The sequence below is a fragment of the Canis aureus genome, chromosome 4 (genome assembly GCF_053574225.1).
Source record: "Canis aureus isolate CA01 chromosome 4, VMU_Caureus_v.1.0, whole genome shotgun sequence".
Classification (NCBI taxonomy): domain Eukaryota; kingdom Metazoa; phylum Chordata; class Mammalia; order Carnivora; family Canidae; genus Canis; species Canis aureus.
In genome coordinates, this window is record NC_135614.1 from 26830226 (window position 1) to 26848731 (window position 18506).

The 18506-nt window shown below is 36.0% G+C and overlaps 1 protein-coding gene and 1 non-coding gene across 13 annotated transcripts in view; one reads left to right on the forward strand and one right to left on the reverse strand.

Annotated features, from left to right (window-relative positions):
* The window catches only part of ADK (adenosine kinase), a 505936-nt gene extending 488661 nt beyond the window's left edge, over positions 1 to 17275 (forward strand). For all 12 annotated transcript variants that reach the window (XM_077895077.1, XM_077895086.1, XM_077895079.1 and 9 more), the window contains one exon: positions 16459 to 17275. In XM_077895077.1, the coding sequence (XP_077751203.1) occupies positions 16459 to 16583 (125 nt within the window). In that variant the 3' untranslated portion in view covers positions 16584 to 17275. The remainder of the gene's footprint in view (positions 1 to 16458) is intronic.
* LOC144313156 (U6 spliceosomal RNA) lies at positions 13621 to 13724 on the reverse strand. Its single transcript, XR_013378884.1, has one exon. It is a non-coding gene; the product is annotated as a U6 spliceosomal RNA (small nuclear RNA).
* Positions 17276 to 18506: the final 1231 nt, after the last annotated feature.

An 18506-nucleotide genomic window follows, 5' to 3' on the forward strand; every position in this document is an offset into this window, starting at 1 on the left:
ACTTAGCTGAAATTCTTGAGTGTTATTCTTAACTCATCTGAATAGTCAAATATCCCCATGTTATCGTTTAAAATAATATTTGTTGGCTTTTTTGAATTATAAAAGCAATATTGCTTATTATAGAATAGGAGATAAGAAAAGCAGATAACAAAAAAAAAATCAGGGATCCCTGGGTGGCGCAGCGGTTTGGCGCCTGCCTTTGGCCCAGGGCGCGATCCTGGAGACCCGGGATCGAATCCCACGTCAGGCTCCCGGTGCATGGAGCCTGCTTCTCCCTCTGCCTGTGTCTCTGCCTCTCTCTCTCTATCTGTGTGTGACTATCATAAATAATAAATAAATAAATAAAATCATCCTTTAAATCTGAAAATGATAATTGTCTTTTTAGATGCACATAAAATTTTTGCCTTTTTTTATTTTGAATAAAAATGTTTCTAAAGTGGGGGCACCTGGGTGGCTCAATCCATTAAGCATCTGACTCTTGATTTCAGCTCAGGTCATGATCTCAAGGTCATGAGATTGAGCCCCTCTAGCTCATTAGGCTCCACACTGAACATGGAGCCTGCTTAAGATTCTCTCTCTCTAAAAAAAAAAGTTTCTAAAGTGTATTGCATGGATCTGACCAAAGATGAAAAATGGAAAGAAAAACATAGTATAATTGCACTCTGTAAAATCTTTGCAATTCTTCTATAAATAAAATAAAATCCAATTGTTTAAAAACAAATAAAATCCAATTGTTTAAAAACAACTGGAACAGGATGGATTACTTAAGACATGGTAGTGGAAGGGATCAGCAGTTTGGCACCTGCCTTTGGCCCAGGGCATAATCTTGGAGTCCCAGGATCGAGTCCCACATCGGTCTCTCTCTCTCTCTCTCTCTCTCTCTCTGTCATTAATAAGTAAATAAAATCTTCAAAAAAAAAAAAAAGACATGGTAGTGGAACAAAAATACAACTTTTTGGAAAAAACAAAGATTGGTCTCTACCAATCATCCTACTCAAAAAATTTCCAGATGGAATAAAGAGTTAAATGACCACAAATGAACTAAAAGAAAAGGTAGTCTAATATTTATCTGATATCATGGTGTGGAAGACCTTTCTCAGCCTAAATTTAGTGGGAAATTTACTAAAGAAAAGATTAATATATCTGTATCACAGTAAAAATAAAAGGCAAGTGACAGAGTAAGGAAAAGTATTTGCAACATATATAGACAAACTGGGAATGTCTCCTAAAAATCAATAAAAGAAGAGAAGTATTCCAATAGAAAAAGAGGTAAAAGTTATTCTCAGTTGTATTTCTATAAAAAAGAAATACAAATGGCTAGTAGACATATGAACAAAAAAATTTTCAGCCTCCCTTATAAATAACTGTAAATTAAACCAAGATTCTGCCTTTAACTTTTCAAATTATCAGAGTTTTTTTTAAGATTTTTATTTATTTTATTTGAGAGAGAAAGAGCACAAGCAGCAGGGAGAAGCAGAGGGAGAGGGAGAAGAAGGCTCCCCACTGAGAAGGGAGTCCCATGTGGGGCTTAATCCCAAAATGCTGAGAGCATGACTTGAGCCAAAGGCAGACGCTTAACCGGCTGAGCCCCCCAGACTCCCCCAAACAGATTTTTTTAATAGCAAGGATGCTATTGGGAGTGTACATTAATAAGATCTTTTTGAAAAGATATTTGGCAATATGTATGTAAAGCCTGAAAAATTATTAATTACCCTTAAAGAAATTTATCCTAAGGAAATTTAAAATGTGCACAACGATTAATGCCATAAGAATGTTATAAAAATATTCATCACAGTATTATTTATAATTTTAAAAATAGAAACAACAGGGACGCCTGGATGGCTCAACAGTTGAGCATCTGCGTTTGACTCAGCGCATTATCCTGGAGTCCCAGGATCGAGTCCCACATCGGGCTCCCTGCATGGAGCCTGCTCCTCCCTGTGTCTGTGCCTCTCTCTCTTTCTCTCTCTCTCTCTCTCTCTGTCTCTGTCTCTGTCTCTCATGAATAAATAAATAAAATCTTTAAAAAAATAGAAACAACCTAAATATCCAATAATAGGATTAAGTGAATTATGCCGTATCCACATTTAAAATGCATGGTCTCTAGGAATATTTAAAGATATGGGGAAATGTTCCTAATATACTTTTTATTGCAGAAATAATAAAATAAGTAGAAAATACAACAGTACAAAAAGATAGATACATTACAGAAAAGTAATAGATACAATTAAAAGTAAACATTGCTCCTACTCAAATCGTCTAATTCTCCTCCTTGAGGCAGCTTTCTGCTAGTTTCTGTCAAATCCATCCAGAAATATCCTGCATATATACAAGTTTGTGTATGTGTAAGTATCCCAGTTTTTATCAAATGAGAATACTATATACTGTGCTTAGTGTTCTATACCCTTGATCTTTCATTTACTTATATCTTGAAGATTATTTCATAGCAACACATAAAGATCTACCTCATCCTGGCTAACTGCTTTATATTATTCCATTCCATGGATTTAACCACTCCCCTCTTCAAACTGATGGACTTTTTAGAAAAAAGATTTCACTTATTTATTTGACAGAGAGGGAGAAAGCAGGTAGAATCAAGAGACTAATTGAGAAGTGGAAGCCCAAGGTGACAGCCGTCACTGACGTGAGCCACAGTGGCTGTCAGAGCTCTTCACTAAAATGAAGAAGTAGGGAGAACTCAGCCGGTGCAGCGGGACTGATGAAAAGTGCAGCTGAGTTGGAAATTCAAGTGCAAGAGTCAGATAGAGATGGGCAGTGGGATTACAAAGGGTCAAAGCTCAGGGGAGGGAACTGGCTGCCACGGGGTTCTAGGAGTCATGGGGTTCTAGTAGTCATCAGCCCGGAGATGTGAACTGAGGCTCCGGGGGCAAGGGGACCACCCCCCTCCCCGCCCAGCAGGGTGGGGACTCTGCAGGGGAGAAGAGGCAGTGGTCAGAACCCTGAGAAATGTTGAGGTGTAAGGGTCTGGAAGAGGTAAGCACTACATAGGAGCAGCTGAGAAGCCGAAGGAAGGCCAGCCCGTTTCTGTATGTATGTATATATGTGGGGTTTTTTTTTTAAGATTTTATCTGTCCATTTGACACAGAGAGAGAGAGCAAGCACAGTCGGGGTGGGGGGGGACAGAGGGAAAGGAAGAAGCAGACTCCCCACTGAGCAGGGAGCCCAATGCAGGGCTCCATCCCAGGACCCTGGGATCATTACCCAAGGCCAAGACAGACCCTTAACCTACTCAGCCCCTTGATGGATTCTTTTTAACATAAATCATAAAACCTTTGTAAGAAGAAAGAGGGTAGATATTACCCTTGCCAAGTAATCAAACTTAACATTACCAAGGATGGAACAAATCAACATCAGGTACCCCCAATGGAATACCCTAAGAAGGACACAGTATCATTTTTGTAACACTCCTACCAAACTTGTTAAACCCGAATCTAATTATGAGGAAATATTAGACAAACCCAAATTGAGGGGTATTATGCAAAATAACTTAGCCAGACTCTTCAAAAATGCCAGTTTTGAAATGCTGAATAGGAGGGAGTACTTTTCTAAATTAATATAAACTAAAGGAACACAGCAATTAAATGGAACTATGGATCTTGGATTAGATTCCAAAACAGGAAAAAAATCTATAAAGGATATTACTGCAACAAGCAAGAATATTTTAATATGTTCTATATATTAGATATAGTATAGTATTAATATTAAATTGGTCTTCTTTATTACAACAATGCTGCAATGAATGCATTATACATATGCCTTTGTACACATATATGCATATATGTAGCTTAGAGGCCATTTCCAATTCTTAGAAGAATTGCTGAGCTTGAAGGCTTTGTACACTTAGGTGTTTTTTTTTTTGTTTTAAGTTTATTTATTTAAGTAACCTCTACACCAATGTGGAGCTCGCACTCACTACCCCAAGATCTAAAGTCACATGTTCTTCTAACTAAGCCAGCCAGGCACCTGTACACTTACAGTTTTGATAGATATTACCAAGGTGCCCTTCAAAAAAAGTGCTAATTTACACTCCAGTATATAATTATGTTTGCTCTCTTTGATAATACAGTATATAAACTAATTTTATCTTTACTAATCTCTTAGGTGAAAAATAGTATCACATTGTTTAGATCATATCTTAAGTGGAAAAAGGCTACATGACAATATCTATACTAAGATATTAAGATATGATATGCGTGATTAGTACTAACTAGATATTAGTATCCAGAAAACAAAATTGATTTGTTTTTTCCCTTTTCTTTGAGGTATCTTTGGAGAAACAAATGTTTTTATTTCAGCATAGTTGAATTTTTTAGTCTTTTACTTTATAAAGTATACTTTATATACTTTAGTTTTTTACTTTATAAAGTATACTTTATATACTTTGTGCTTTTTGTGTCTTATTTAAGAAATCCTTCTTACCCCTACAACATTAGTATATTTGTTGTTTTCTTCTAAATGTCTTACAGTTTTGCCGTTCACATTTAATTCCTTGATACATCTGGATTTTTTAAAATATGGAATAAGATAATTTTATTTTTCCAAATCAAAAACTAGCTGCCTAAACACTATTTTCTAATAAACATCCTTTCACCATGGATTCACAATGCTAATTCTATTGAAGCTTAAGATTTCCCATTTGCATAGGCCCATTTCAGAAGTATCTTTTCTGGGACACCTGGGTGGCTCAGTGGTTGAGTGTCTGCCTTCAGCTCAGGGGGTGATCCCAGGGTCTGGGGATCGAGTCCCACATCAAGCTTCCTGTGAGGAGCTTGCTTCTCCCTCTGCCTGTGTCTGTGCTTCTCTCTGTGTCTCTCATGAATGAATAAATAAAATCTTTTTTAAAAAATATATTTTCTTTTCCTTTGCACTATTTATCTATACCTATGCCAATACCACACCATATTTATTATTAAAGTTTTATAATAAATTAGACCTGGGGAGCACCTGGGGTCTGAGTGGTTAAGCGTCTGCCTTTGGCTCAGGTCATGATCCCAGGGTCCTGGGATCAAGTCCCATATCAGGCTCCTCTAGGGGAACCTGTTTCTCCTTCTGCCTATGTCTCTGCCTCTCTCTGTGTGTCTCTCATGGAAAAATAAATAAAATCTTTAAAAAAATAAGTAAATAAGTGTTGGATCTGGTGAAGCAAGTCTTTATTTTTCTTCAGTAGAAATGTTTGGCTATTGTTGCTTCTTTGTTTTTCTTACAGATTTTAGGATCAACCTTTGCTGACATTTTGTTTTGTGATATATATATATATGGGATCCCTGGGTGGCTCAGCGGTTTGGTGCCTGCCTTCGGCCCAGGGCGTGATCCTGGAGTCCTGGGATCGAGTCCCACGTCAGGCTCCCTGCATGGAGCCTGCTTCTCCTTCTGCCTGTGTCTCTACCTCTCTCTCTCTCTCTCTCTCTGTCTCTCATGAATAAATAAATAAAATCTTTAAAAATAATAATTATATATATATATAGACTTTTGTATATTTCTCTTATATCCAGTAATTTTTCCAGAGTAGAGTCTCCTAAGTCCAACAATTTATAGATTATTTGGAGTTTTCTATATACAGTTCTCTTAACTAAAATTAGCAAATTTATTTCATTTTTTATACTATTTTTTTTTCTTAGTCTTATTGCTCTTAAGATCTCCATGGTGTATTAAATAGAACTGATTATTGAATGCCTAGGTGGCTCGGTTGGTTAAATAGACTGATTACTCTCTATAATGGGACTATGTGTGTTTTATGTACTTCTTAATTCTACTGTTTTGTCCTATATTTATTGGTTATTATTTTTACAATCAGGAAAAAAATTTCCCTTGCTTTCTTGAATTAGACAGGCTCTAAGTAAAGTCCTAAGGAGTGGTCATTGAAAGTGTAATATCCATGACCATGGCAACTGCTATTGCTTCAAGTCTTGTACCTGAGATATTACTCTATTTCACATTGTTAGTTTTCTCTGATGTTTAAATTATATGGCTTAGAAAAATTATATGGCTGAAAAACTACTTCAAACACATATGCATTTGTTTATATTATCAGGTAAACGAAGTACTATCCTTTCTAAATGTATAAGAATTTAAATTTAGCCTAAAATGTGATTTTTAAAGAAAATTATATATACTCTGTAACTTCTTTCAAATGTTTTACTCTCCACATACATAATGTAGTCTACCATATATAAAAGAGTTTCGGGACTATGTAAGAAATAAAGAGATAATCAATGATATGTACTTATGCAGGATCATTAGAGAAACAATTTGAGAATAATACAAGATGCTAACACTTGTAAAAGGTGAATTATTAAATTTCATTCTTCCATTGTGTTCATAAAAGATGTATGATATGATTTTGATCCTTTTATATTTATTGAGACTTGTTTTGTGGCCTAAAGTGTGATCTATTCTGGAGAATGTTCCATGTGCTCTTGAAAAGCATGTGTATTCTATTGTTTTTGAATGGAATGTTCTGTATATATGTTACATCCATCTGGTCTAATGTGTCATTCAAAACCACTATTTCCTTGTTGATTTTTCTGTCTCAATCTATCCATTGATGTAAGTAGGATGTTAAAGTCCCCTACTGTTATTATATTACTGTCAGTTTCTTCCTTTGTAGTTGCTTTATGTATTTAGGTATAAATAGCAAGGATAAACTCCTGTTTGGGGTGCATAGATATTTACTATTGTTCTTCTTGCCAAATTGTTTCCTTTATTATTGTGTATTGTCCTTCTCTGTCTCTTGCTTTTACAGTCTTTGTTTTAAAGTCAGTTTTGTCCAGGGAGACCTGGGTGACTCGGTCAGTTGAGTGACTCTTTATCTCAGCTCAGGTCTTGATCTCAGCCCCACATCAGGCTCCATGTTGAGTATGGAACCTACTTAAAAGATAGATGGATGATAGATAGATAGATAGATAGATAGATAGATAGATAGATAGATAGATAATAGATGATAGATAGATAGATAGATAGATAGATAGATAGATAGATAGATAGATAGATGATAGATAGAGTCTATTTTGACCAATGTAAGTATTGCTACTGCAGCTTTCTTTTTGCTTCCATTTGCATGGTGTTTTTCCATCCTTTCAGTTCCAATCTGCATGTGTTTTTATGTCTAAAGTGAGTCTCTTGTTGGCAGCATATAGTTAGGTCTGATTTATTTCATCCATTCAGTCACCCTGTATTTTGATCAGAGCATTTAGTCCATTTTCATTTACAGTAATTATTGATAGATATGTACTTATTGCCACTTTGTTACTTATTTTCTGGTTGTTTTTGTAGTTCCTCTCTGTTCCTTTCTTCTTTTCTTGCTCTCTTCCCTTGTAGTTTGATGGCTTTTTTTTTTTTTTTTTTTTTTTTTTAGTGTTATGCTCAGATTCCTTTCTACTTATTTACCTTTTCTTTATTAAACACAAGAAAAATCTGGAAAGAAAACAAATACATGAAGTAACATGCTACTAAACAATGAATGGGTCAACCAAGAAATCAAAGAGGAAATTAAAAAAATACATGGTGAAAAATGAAAACACGATGGTCTAAAATTTTGGGGATACAGCAAAAGCTGTTCTAAGAGAGAAGATTATAGCAATACAGGCCTACCTCAAGAACCAAGAAAAATCTCAAATAAACAACCTAACCTTATACCTAAAGAAACTAGAAAAGAAAGAAACAAAGCCCAAAGCCAGTAGAAAAAAGGACATAATAAAGATTACAGCAGAAATAAATGAAATAGAGACTTAAAAAACAATTGAACAGATAATGAAATTAGAAGCTTGTTCCTTGAAAAAATCAACAAAGTTGATAAACTAACTCTTAGCTAGACTCATCAAGGGAAAAAGAAAGAGGACGCAAAAATCGAAATGAAACAACAACTAACACCACAGAAATACAAAGGATTATAAGAGAATATTATGAAATTTTATATGCCATTTTTTATAACCTAGAGCAAATGGATGAATTCCTGGAAACATATAACCTTCCAAAACTAAATCAGGAATAAATCAAAAATTTGAACAGACCGATTACTAGCAATGAAACTGAATCAGTAATCAAAACAACAATGACAAAACACCTTAATTCCTTCAAGCTCATAAAGTCTGTGTGGCACAGCTTTCTTGATGACAACCAGAAAAGCTTAGTCATTCTTTTTGTTGTGAATTTGAATGAACAATAATGGAGCCTACTGGACTTTTAGTTCTGCCCACCATGAAAACTATTGGAGAAGGAACTATATATGGAAAAGAAAAATTGACTTACAGACTTTGTTCATTTCCTTCTAAAATATCCCTAGCTCTTAAGTGCATTGATTAAGGCTTTCATACCTACTGACAATATTTCTTACTTTTCTGTAAATGACACTGAGAAAATTCTAAGTAGTATATCACTTATACAGTAACTACATAAAATGGACAAATTAAGTCAGGAAATTATATTGCCATTTGCCCACACCAGCCATTCCACCTCTCTGTGCTTTGAGGAAACTAGCCTAGCTCCTCCTCTCTGCACAGTTTTAAACATGTTTCAGGTCTCATCACAGATACTACATTCAGTTATCCTAAAATTGATCACTCTCCTTAACATCAGTAAAAGAAAAACCCAAATGAAAGTAACCAGAAGGTAGGGTGCCTGAGTGGCTCAGCCACTTAAGTGTCTGCCTTTAGCTCAAGTCATGACCCCAGAGTCCTGGGATCAAGTTCCGCATAAGGCTTCCTGCTCAGTGGGAAGCCTGCTTCTCCCTCTTCCTCTTCCTGCTGCTCCCACAGCTTGTGCGCTCATGCTCTTTCTCTCTCTTTCTCTCTCTCTCTCTCTCTCTCTCTCTCTCTGTCAGATAAGTAAATAAAGTCTTTAAAAAAAAGAAACCAGAAGGTAATAAGCTATACTAATCGCTAAGGGACAGAGGTTCATTCTGATAGTTCTGGATCTGTGATTGTTTCAAGATTCAGAGCTAGCCAGTACTAGCCCTAGGAACCAAATTCATTGTCAGTGAGAAGCCTTAACCCACCATCTGCCTCAACAGCTTGAGACCTAAGGTCCATGACATGACCTAAATTTCAGAAAAGTCAGAGGAGCTGTGGGATAAGCCTATCAGCAGAAGGATTAGAAAGGAGTTACACAGATCCCACAGAAAAGGAACCAAAGTAGAAAGGCAACAACTGGCTCAGCATATGAGTTCCTGACTGGAAACCTATGTTGATGTTTCTTGTTCTCCAGTGTTATACCTTCTGTTTCCGTTCTCTTGACTATGTTGAAAGGCATATATGCAGACCGTTACCCTTCGATTTCAACATAATGTATTGATGAGGACCATAAGAACAGGAAAAGAACCATCAAGAAAAGAGGGTTCCTAGGGAACTTTTTCATGTAGAACACATATGCCAAGTCAGTCATTTAAGATTTTTCTTGTTGAACTCCTGATAGACTAAAATCTTTACTAAAAGAAAGCAAACTTCTTTTTTGATATGTATCTGTAAGCCATACTTATCTGCTATAGTGTGTGCTAACCACACTCTTTAAAATTCACCACATTCATTGACTAAGCTGTGAATAATCACTTTGTTTCCATGCTGACATAGCATTTTATATATTAAATACATACCTAAAAAAATACTTTATTAGAATAATATCCCCAAAATGCAAATACCTTTTAAAAATAGAGGAAGATCAGGACACCTGGGTGGCTCAGTGGTTGGGCATCTGCCTTCAGCTCAGGTCATGATCCCGGGATCCTGAGATCGAGTCCCACATCAGGCTCCCCGTGTGGAGCCTGCTTTCCCCTCTGCCTTTGTGTCTGCCTCTCTCTGTGTCTCTCATGAATAAAATAAATAAATAAACTGTATTTTTTTCTAAATCACAAGGAAATAGACAAACCCAAAATGAGAATCACTCTGTTAAATAGGAAGTAGGGAAAGACTATATGCTTCAAAAATGTCCCTGTCACAAAAGTCAAAGAAAGTCCGAGGAAATGCTCAATATTAATAAAAGACCAAAAACATAACAAATCCTACATTACATTCTATCCTAGAAGGGGAAAAAGTGCTATAACGAACATTGATAAAACTGGGATATGGAGAGTAAGATTAGACAACAGTATTCTAACAGTGTTACTAAAGTTAATAACTGATTATGTAAGAGAATAGCCTTATTCTCAGGAAAGAAACATTGTATTTAGAAGTAAAGAGGAATGATACATGCAACTTGATCTCAAATAATTCAGGACAAAACCTGTATAAAAGAGAGAGTATATGTGCACAAAAGGAGCAAAATGTTAACAGTAAGTGCATCTGGGTAAAGGATATGTGGGTATTTTTCACATTATTTTAATTCTTGCGACTTTTCTATAAATTTGAAATTATTTCCAAATAAAGGATTTTATTTAAAATACACTTTAGGTCAGCTAATAATTAAAAATTCTAACTTAAAAAAATTGTTTTGGGAAACATTTCTAGTAAGTCAAATAAGCCAGACACAAAAGGACAAATATTGTGTGATCCTCCTTACATGAGGTACCTAGAACAGGCAAATTCATAGAGACAGGAAATAGAGTAGCAGTTGCCAGGGGCCAGAAGTGTAGAGGAATAGAAAGGTATTGTTTAAAGAATATAGAGTTTCTGTTGAAGTGATGAAAAAGTTCTGGAAATCGATAGAAGCGGTAATTACACAACTTTGTAAAATGATCTTAATGCTATAAATTGTTCACTTAAAAATGGTTAAAATGGTAAATTAGGTTATATATTTTTTACACAATAAAGAATTAACCTTAGAATGTTTATTCATGTTATCATGGGATTCTTTATGATTCTTAAAATATAACCTCCCTTTGTTTAAACCACTTTTACAAAACTTTTAAGATAGATTATTAAAAATTGTTATTCACCTGGGGCAAAGGTCTTAGCTTTTTTCTGCATTCAGGCTTGCCACTTGTCAAAGCAAATGTCTCTTCAGAGTACTTCACTTCAGTCATCAGCTAGCTCTTCTCTTAGAAAGAGGATGCTGGTACTTATGCTTCACAAAAATATTTCATAAACATAAGCTTTTCTTTTTCTCACAAAGATCATACCAGAAGGAATGAGGAAAACAGATGTTGCTTATAAGGCTTCTCATAGATGTGTTTCCATTGTAAGCTGATCTGAGTCTGAATTTGGCGTCTGCTCCATTCACTGTGTGGGCTGAGCATTTTTAGTCTCACAGTTTGGCTGAAAGTTAATATTGACCTTTGACTGTTACCTGAAAACTCAATGATAAAATACTCTTACTAAACCTCTTGAGGGAGTGATTTCACATTCTAAGCAAATGTCTTCAAAATATATCACTCCATTAACCAAATTAATTTTATTCTTTGGTTGGGAATACTTATTTTACTAGATACAGAGCATTCCCCAAATCTGACAGGGAAAAAGCTTGTGTGGTCAGAATGGTAGAGAAGAGAAGATGTAAATCTCTTATAATGTTCTCTGCAGGTCATTATACCACAGCTTCTCAATTAATCTTCACCCCCATCAGGCTGCCAGGGCCAGGGAAGTCTGGCTACAGAACAGTTTCTCATTATTTGTTCTTCTGAGTATGTGCGTACTGCTAAGCAGTTCACGTTTCCCTTCGAGGGAAAGTAGCCCCAGATTCTTCTGTCCTTGAACTGTCTTATTTGTAACTACAACACTTTTTCCCCTTTTACAGTTTTATTGTACTATAACTGATATACAATGAACTGCACATATTTAAAGTGTACAATTTTACCATTTAAAGTGTACAGTTTTACCATTGTATAGTCATACATCCATGAAACCAGCACGGTAGACATATCCACTACTCCTATGCACTTTTGCAATCCTGCCTTCCTGCCTCTTTTCCACATTTGGGTCATTTCTGGTTTGGGGCTATTACAAATAAAGCTGCTGTGAACATTCACTACAAATCTTTGGGGTGAATGTATGCTTTCATTTACTTTGAGTTAAATGCCTAGAACTAGAATAACTGAATTATATGGTAAATGTATGTTTTTAAGACACTGACATACAGTTTTCAAAGTGGTATTATCATTTTATGTTCCCACTATCAGATGAGAGTTCCAAATGACCCACACCCTTGTCAACACTTGTATTGGTTAGTCTTCTTAATTTTAGCCATTCTAATGGGTTGACAGTAGTATCTGATTGTGATTTAAATTTACATTTCCTAATGACTAATGGTGTTGAACATCTTTTCATGAGTTTATTTGGCATTTGTTTACCTTTTCTGCTAAAATATTAGTTTCAGCACTTTTGAACCCATTTTTAAATGGGTTGTTTCTTGTTATTGAAGTGTAGATGTATTTAATTTGGCAGAGTCCAGTTATTTTTTTCCTTTAGAAAAGCTTGTACTTTTTAAGTCTTACTTAAAAGATTTTTGGCAAATTCAAAATCATTAAGATTTTCTGTTTTCTTCTCAGAATTTTATAGTTTTAGCTCTTACATTTAAGTCTAGATCCATTTCAAGTACATTTTTGTAGGTGATATGAGGTAAGGGTTGAAGTCTGTTCTATTAACTTTCAGCCAAACTGTGTTTGCTTTTTCAAATATGCCATCCAGCTGTTCTAATACCATTTGTTTGAAAGATTATCTTTTCTCCACTGGATTACTTTGATACTTTTGTCAAAAATTAATTGACAATAGGTTTATTTCTGGGCTCTCTTTATGCCATAGCATAGTGTCTTGATTATTTTAGTTCTTCAGTAGGTTTTTTTTTTAAGATTTATTTATCATGAGAGATGGGGGGGTGGAGCAGAGACACAGGCAGAGGGAGAAGCAGGCTCCATGCAGGGAGCCTGACGTGGGACTCGATCCTGTGTCTCCAGGATCACTCCCTGGGCTGAAGGTGGTGCTAAACCACTGAGCCACCCCAGCTGCCCTACAATAAGTTTTAACTCAGGTAGTCTTGTTTTTCAAAGGTGTATTTGGCTAATCTTAGTCTTTTGCATTTACACATAAATATTAGAATCAGCTTGTCAGTTTCTATAAGAAAAGCCTGCTGGGACTTGATTGGTATTACATTAAATCCATTGAAAATTTTCTTAGAGCTATTAACAATATTGAATCTTCTGATCTGTGAACACTTGATATCTCTCCATTTTTGTAGGTTTCTTTTACTTTTTTCAGCATTGTTTTGTCATCTTCAGTGTGCAGGTCTAATACTTTTATCAAGTATTACACATATTTGACAGTGTGGTAAAAGATATTTTTAATATCAATTTCTAACTGTTGCTAGTATATACAGTTACTATATATACACACAGCATGATGTATATATAGTATGGAAATTCAGTTGATTTTTGTATCCTGCAACTTCACCAAAATCACGTCCTTGTTCTAGTAACTTTTTTCTAGAATCTGTAGGATATTCTCTAAAGACCAGTAATTTCTCAATCTCAGATCATAGACATTGTAAGATATTTAGCAACATCCATCACTCTACTCATTAGATGCCAGTAGCACCCTCTGCCCCAGTTGTGAACACCAAAAATTACCAGACATTGCCAGATGTCTTGGGGTGGTGGGGGAGCTATTGAAAACTATAGACAATCATGCCATCTGCAAATAAAGACAGCTTTACCTCTTTCTCCATCTTGATGCCCTTTTTTTAAATATGAGGCACTTCACAAATTTGTCATCCTTGTGCAAGGGCCATGCTAATCTTCTCTATATTATTCCAATTTTTAGTATATGTGCTACCAAAGTGAGCAATTGATACTTTTTATTTATTTATTTTGTTTGCCTTATTGCACTGGCTAAAGCGTCCAGTACAATTTTAAGAACAAACATTTTTTCTCTTGTTCTTGATCTTAAGGGGAATACATTACATCATCCACCATTTTTTAAAAGTTTATTTATTCATGAGAGACACAGCGAGAGAGAGGGAGAGATATAGGCAGAGAGAGAAGCAGGCTCCATTCAGGAAGACCAATGTGGGACTCAATCCCAGGACCCCAGGATCACGCCTGAGCCAAAGGCAGGTGCTCAACCACTGAGCCACCCAGGCATCCCACATTATACACCGTTTTAACTGTCAAGTTTTTTCCCTTAGTGCCCTTTTTTTTTTTTAAAACATTTTTACTTATTCATTCATGAAAGACACAGAGAGAGAGAGGCAGAGACACAGGCAGAGGGAGAAGCAGGCTCCACGCAGGGAGCCTGATGTAAGACTCGATCCAGAGATTCCAGGATCACACCCTGAGCCAAAGGCAGAAGCTCAATCACTGAGCCACCCAGGTGTCCCTCCCTTAATGCCCTTTATCAGGTTGAAGAAGTTCCTTTCTATTCTAGGTTGCTGAAAATTGTCATTAGAAATGTTATGTTGAGGGCAGCCCGGGTGGCTCAGTGGTTTAGCGCCGCCTTCAGGCCCAGGGCGAGATCCTGGAGACCTGGGATCAAGTCCCACATCGGGCTCCCTGCATGGAGTCTGCCTCTCTCTGCCTGTGTCTCTGCCTCTCTCTCTCTCTCTATCTCTCTGTCTGTCTCTCATGAATAAATAAATACAGTCTTTAAAAAAAAAAAAAGAAAGAAATGTATGTTGAATTTTGCCAAATGCATTTTCTTTATATTAAGTGATCTTATGGTTTTGTTATTTATAGTAAATTACACTGATTAATTTTCAGATGTTAAGCCAACCTTGCATTCCTAGAATAAACCCCACTTGATAATAATTTATTATCTCTCTTTTTTTATCTCTTTTAATATACTATTGGATTTGATTTGCTAAAATTTTCTTTAAAATATTTGCATTTTTTTGTATCAGAGTAATACTGGCCTCAAGGAATAATTTGGGAAGTATTTTCAGTTTTCAATTTTCTGAAGAGGTTACTGTATAGCATTGATATTATTTTTTTTTTAATTTTTTTTTAATTTATTTATGATAGTCACAGAGAGAGAGAGAGAGAGAGGCAGAGACTCAGGCAGAGGGAGAAGCAGGCTCCATGCACCGGGAGCCCGACGTGGGATTCGATCCCGGGTCTCCAGGATCGCGCCCTGGGCCAAAGGCAGGCGCCAAACTGCTGTGCCACCCAGGGATCCCGCATTGATATTATTTTTACTCCATAAATAGTTGGTAGAATTCACCAGTGACACCATCTGGACCTGGAATTGTCTTTATGGGAAGCTTTTTAAGTATAGAATAAATATATTTAATAGATACCAGGCTAATCAGGCTATGTTTCTTTCTGAGCTTTAGCTTTGATAGTTTGTGTCTTTCCAGGAATTTGTCCAATTCATCTAACTTGACAAATCTATTGGCATAAAGTTGTTAGTGTTTCTTTATTATTCTTTTAGTGTATATAGATTCTATAGTGACATCACCTCTCTTACTCCTAATACTGGTAATTTATGTCTTGTCTCTTTTTTTACTGATCATTCTGCCTACATGTTTAATTTTGTTCTACTTAGACTCCTAAATCTACCTTTTCAACTCAGTGAGACTGTCGAGCTCTGCCTAGGATGTTGCTCCTTGTGTTGTAGCCTGGTAACTCTCTAAGGGGAAAAGTACATCAGTTTTACAGTTTATCCCGTTTATTTCCCTTCTTTCATGGATCTTTTACAGTATTTGAAAATCTTTGTTTCATATATTTTGTCCTTATTTTAGTTGTTTCTGGAGAAAGGGTAAATGTGGCTCTTTTTATTTCCTCTTGGTCAAAAATAGAAATCCTCAACACTATTTTCTGCTTTATCACACTTATTTTAATGTCAAGTTGGTCCATGGTGTTTGACTATAGAAATCATTTCACTGTTGCTTCTGGGAGTAAAAGGGAGATGTAAGATCCTTTGTAACTCTTCAGTTCTTAAATCTGTACTTGGAGAGACATCCAGATGATAGAATTTTGTCCAAAAGCAATATGCTAGGAATAACAGCACATAAGGAATCCAGAGAGATGGAGAGAGGGATAAATAATACTGTCTCAACTGTAAAAACCCAAGGTAATATTATTTGGCCAGTACTTCCTACTCAGAACCTCTTTATCTCAAAACTGAAGGAAAGTGTGGTGATGTTTTAGGTGTACAAAGATTAAAATGACTGATGGTGAGTGGTCCTGTCCCAACTTGAGCTCTTAAAAGAAATATTGAGGGAATGGGATGCCTGGGTGGCTCAGTGGTTGAGTGTCTCCCTTTGGCTCAGGTTGTGATCCCGGGGTCCTAGGATCAAGTCCTGCATGAGGCTTACCGTGGGTAGCCTGCTTCTCCCTCTGCCTATGTCTCTGCCTCTCTCTGTGTGTGTCTCTCATAAATAAACGAATAAAATCTTTAAAAATATATATTGGGGAAGCTCATGATGTTTGGAGGAAGAACTTTCTAACACTTGAGGTTTAACATTTAATATCAACACTGAAGAAAGGGATAGGTACATAGACCTTTTTTTGGCCTGACTCAGTATGATATTTCTGATGCCGTTACACAATATTCATGTTCTTCCCTTTTGTCTGTGTTTCAGGTTTTCTGTCTCAACTGGTCTCTGACAAGCCCCTGACTGAATGCATCCGTGCTGGTCACTATGCAGCAAGCGTCATAATTAGGCGGACTGGCTGTACTTTTCCTGAGAAGCCAGACTTCCACTGACAGAAAAGCAGGAAACCCAAGCCCAGGAGTACAGATAGTGCTCTGATTGCTTCCTGAGAATTCCCATATTAATAAAGAAGAAAATTATCTGCCATCTTTTCCTACTATAATAATATTCATTCTTAATTTAGGGAGTATAGTAATGCTCAGTAGAATCTTTATTCTCTCAACAACCTAAAAAAATAATGTCTATTTCCGTAGTTTGATAGTGCTACTTAAATGTTGATTAAACAGGAATACAGCATTTCAATGGAAATTTTTATTTCATTTTCAATTACTTTGTAAATTCATGTGTATTTAGCAAATTGATCAGTTTTTTTACATTTCTGCTTTGAATGCAGATGCAATTTAATATAATAGATTTTTAAACAGGAATTAATGCTAACACATCAATCTTTAGCTTTTTATACAAGTATATTTAATTTAGAATTGTGTGTATGTATATATGTATGTGTGTATATGTATACATACATATATGTATACCACATATATAAATAATAAATGGTCAAATAAGGTACGGAAATATATATCTTGCCAAGTTATGCCAAATAATCTCTTTAGCACATACTCAAACATGTAATAAACTTTGGATAATTAAATAGTTTGCCAAATTATGATATTCAAATTATAATCTTATATTTACCTATGATACTCTGTGATTTGATACAAATAAAAAACTTGTCATATGGGAATTTTTTTCTGTCTTTGCCCTGTGCTCAATAAACTAAAGAAATAAGATCATTATTTAATATTGGCCCCTGAAATGATATCTAATTCATTGATGGTGATAGAACAACATAATACATTGAAAAATAACTTAGTATTTGAGGCAATGAGTCACTGTTTTAGGGAGACAGAATTGCATAATAGAACCTCTGGAGTCTGATTTAATTATCTTTATATACCCTGGGGCAAATTACTCAACCTCTTTTATCTTCCCTTCTATAAAATGGGATAATACAAGATCATTGAGATGACTTAAGAGAGAATACCAAGTATATAATGCTAGCTACATGCCTAGTAAGTGCTTAATAAGTACCTGCTATTTTTATCATTATAAATATTATTCTTGAGTAAGAAAAAGATGAGGTGCCTGGATGGCTCAGTTGGTTAAGTGTGAGACTCTTGGTTTCGGTTTGGGTCGTGATCTCAGGGTTGTGAGATCAAGCCCAGCATTGAGCCCCACATCAAGCTCCATGCAGAGTCTGCTCGAGATTCTTTCCTCCTCTCTCTCCCTCCTCTTCTCCTCCCCTGACTTACACACGTTCTCTCTCTCTCTCTCTCAAATAAATAAATAAATAAATAAAATAAATAAAATCTTTTTTTAGAAAAAGAAAAAGGTGGGATGCCTGGGTGGCTCAGCGGTTGAGCATCTGCCTTCAGTCCAGGACGTGATCCTGGAATCCCTGGATCGAGTCCCACATCAGACTCCCTACATGGAGCCTGCTTCTCTCTCTGCTTGTGTTTCTGCCTCTCTCTCTCTGTGTCTTTCATGAATGAATAAATAAAAATGTTTAAAAAAAAAAAAAAAAACGAAGACAAGCTGGGTGCTTGAGTATATTACAAAGTAGAAGAGAAATTTTAAAAAGCAAGAGTAGCTATTGTGTTTTCTTATTTTTCCGTCTATCTTTTTTTAAGATTTTATTTATTTACTCAGAGAGAAAAAAGAAGGCAGAGGGAGAGGGAGAGGTAGGCTCCCTGCAGAGCAGAGAGGCCCAGTGTGAGACTCAGTCCCAGGAGCCTGAGATCACAAACTGAGCCAAAGGCAGACGCTTAACTGACTGAGCCACACAGGCGACCTGATGTACCTTTAAACACTGCTTTATTTCTCTGAAAAAATCAGAGTTAAGACTTTTTTTTAGATCAGGGTAAGGATAATACATTTTTTATCTTAACTAAAGTCAAAGCAACTTTACCTAAAAG